Here is a 2,607-nt window from a genome sequence, read left to right as displayed (position 1 = left end):
TTCCAATCCTTTCTGTGATCGGCAGTGATTGTTGATTGGTAGATCATGATTTTGATGATCGTAATCTGTGATTGGCCCAAATATAGCTGATCTGTGCATCTCTAAATAGACCACACAAATTATACCAGTTCCAAGCAGCCACAATTTGAAATTGCTTGGCACCCGATATCTTGCTTGTTTGTAGCCAGATGAAACATTTTAGGCCCATACTGTTGATTTCCATGGTCAGCAACTTGCTGCTGAAACAGTGCCATTAGGTGCGTTTGATATTCCGCAACATCTACATCCCACTGCAGTCACATGTAGTCAGTCAATGCATTCTGGGTTGAAGGTGTTGCATGAGGGTTAGAAATCATGTACAACGTCACCAAGTGATGTCACAAAGACGTGACCGTCACAAAGTGATGTCACAAATACGTGACAAAGACGTGATCGTACTGGAGCAAACTCATTGTGTCGTGAGGATTTGTGCTTGACTTCTGAGTTGTTGATGAAATGCCCTCCCTCTCCCATGACCTCCAAGTATGGCAGTTCTCTCTCTCTCTCTCTCTCTCTCTCTCTCTCTCTCTCTCTCTCTCTCACACTCTCTCTCTCTCTCTCTCTCACACTCTCTCTCTCTCTCTCTCACACACACTCTCTCTCTCTCTCTCTCACACACACTCTCTCTCTCTCTCTCACACACTCTCTCTCTCTCTCTCTCTCTCACATACACATACACACACATACACACACACACACACACACACACACACACACACACACACACACACACACACACACACACACACACACACACACACACACTTTGAAGAATCCCCACCTTTGTTCTTATGCGTCTTATTGTTTGTTTTATGTGTAAAAGTATGGACTATTCTGGCTATTATGGTATGAAAAAGCCTAGCCAGCGGAGTTCTGCTGTGGCCATTGTGCTTACCATGTGATATATGAAGCCAAGAAAATAGACTGTTGACCTGTGTAGGCCCTAAATTGATACCTTCATGACACTGCGAATGTGACCAAATAATCTTGTTCTTTTCATCTAAATATGGGGACATCATCTCCAAGTGTGTTCCGATCAGTTCAGGCTGTCCCAAAGTCTATCAGATGAACCCAGCCGCAACCAAGATTGGAAACATCACACGTCTGACTGTTGGAGAAAGAAACGTAAATCACACCAACAGGACCATCTTATTTGTGGGTGAAACAGGAGGTGGAAAGTCTACTCTGGTCAACACTCTGGTGAACTACGCCATGGGAGTGACCTGGGAGGATGAAGTTTGGTTTAAGATCGTAAAAGAAGAGCAAAAAAAGCAATCTGAGAGTCAGACATTAGATATAATCGTGTATGAATTATTTGGTTTTGAGGGCCAAGTTTTGCCCTTCTCTCTAACCCTCATTGATACCCCTGGATATGGAGCCACCCAGGGGACCAGAGAAGACGACATTGTTACTGCAAGATTATATGATTTGTTTCAATCACCAGATGGAGTTGAAGAAATTGCTGCAGTGGCTTTGGTGGTGCAGGCATCGACTAATCGTCTGAGTGACAGACTGCGGTACATCTTCAATTCTGTGATGTCTCTGTTCGGAAAAGACATGGAGAAAAACATCATATTGCTCATCTCAAACTCTGATGGCATGACACCTACTAATGTGTTTACAGCTCTGAAGGAAGCAAATGTTAAATTTGCCAAGAATGAGAAGAATCAACCAATTAACTTCCTCTTCAACAATTGCCAGGACAAACACCGAACAGAAGAGGATGAAGATGCTTTGGAGTTTGCTTTCAAAATATCAAGAAAAGGAATGACTGGATTTAAAAACTTTTTGAAAACTAACAAACCCCAAAATGTTGAGGAATCTAGAAAAGTGTTGAGAGAGCGCAGCAGACTAACTGCCTGCATCCAAAATCTGCAAGCAAGAATTGATTGCATTGCATTAAAACAAACAGAAATCAAGCAGACTCGGGAGTCTGTGAAGAAATGTGACAAAGGAATGCAAGAATTCGTCTTTGTACTTGATGAGGTCTACAAAGAAGAGGAACCTATTGGAAGTGGGTGGTGGGTTTTGGGGTTGTTTAATGATGGGGCCACCCGCTGCACTCACTGCAAAGAAAATTGCCACTATCCTGGTTGTATATTTGCCCCGAGTGCTGGAAAGTGTGAAGTTATGAAGCGTGGAAGGTGTACTTCATACACAAACAAGTGTCCAGTGTCTTGTCATGTGAAAGATAAGAAGATGTACGTGACCAAGACAAGACGAGTGAAGATGACGGTGAAAGAGGTTGAAGAGAAGTATGGCCTCCATATAGAAGAGCATAAAACAAGCAAGGAGAGAAATTTGAGCCTTTTGGAATATCTTGAGAAGCAACTAAGAGACCTGAAACACAACATGTCACAGCTACTGGATGAGGCCTTTCATCATGTTGTCAGGCTGGATGAGATCGCTCTGATCACTAATTCACTGTCTACTCATGTCCACTTGGATGGCCTGATTAAGGTGATGAAGGAGGAGGGAGAAGAAGACAAGGCCAAGAGATTAGAGGAGGTTCAGAAACAACTAGATAAAGGACTTCTAGGAGCAATGAATTACATGAGAAAGTCATGA

General features: G+C 42.9%; 1 protein-coding gene across 1 annotated transcript; it reads left to right on the top strand.

The window, feature by feature from the left end:
* Positions 1–1,089: 1,089 nt before the first annotated feature.
* Positions 1,090–2,607, top strand: LOC134446532 (uncharacterized). The gene has a single exon (XM_063195896.1). It carries the CDS (start codon positions 1,105–1,107, stop codon positions 2,605–2,607), a length of 1,503 nt encoding a protein of 500 aa, XP_063051966.1. The 5' UTR covers positions 1,090–1,104.

This window comes from Engraulis encrasicolus, chromosome 3 (genome assembly GCF_034702125.1).
Source record: "Engraulis encrasicolus isolate BLACKSEA-1 chromosome 3, IST_EnEncr_1.0, whole genome shotgun sequence".
Taxonomy (NCBI): domain Eukaryota; kingdom Metazoa; phylum Chordata; class Actinopteri; order Clupeiformes; family Engraulidae; genus Engraulis; species Engraulis encrasicolus.
This window is presented reverse-complemented; position numbering and strand designations above follow the sequence as displayed.

Excerpts from the sequence above, each read along its gene's own strand:
- LOC134446532 (XM_063195896.1), top strand. The coding sequence starts at position 1,105 with ATGAACCCAGCCGCAACCAAGATTGGAAACATCACACGTCTGACTGTT.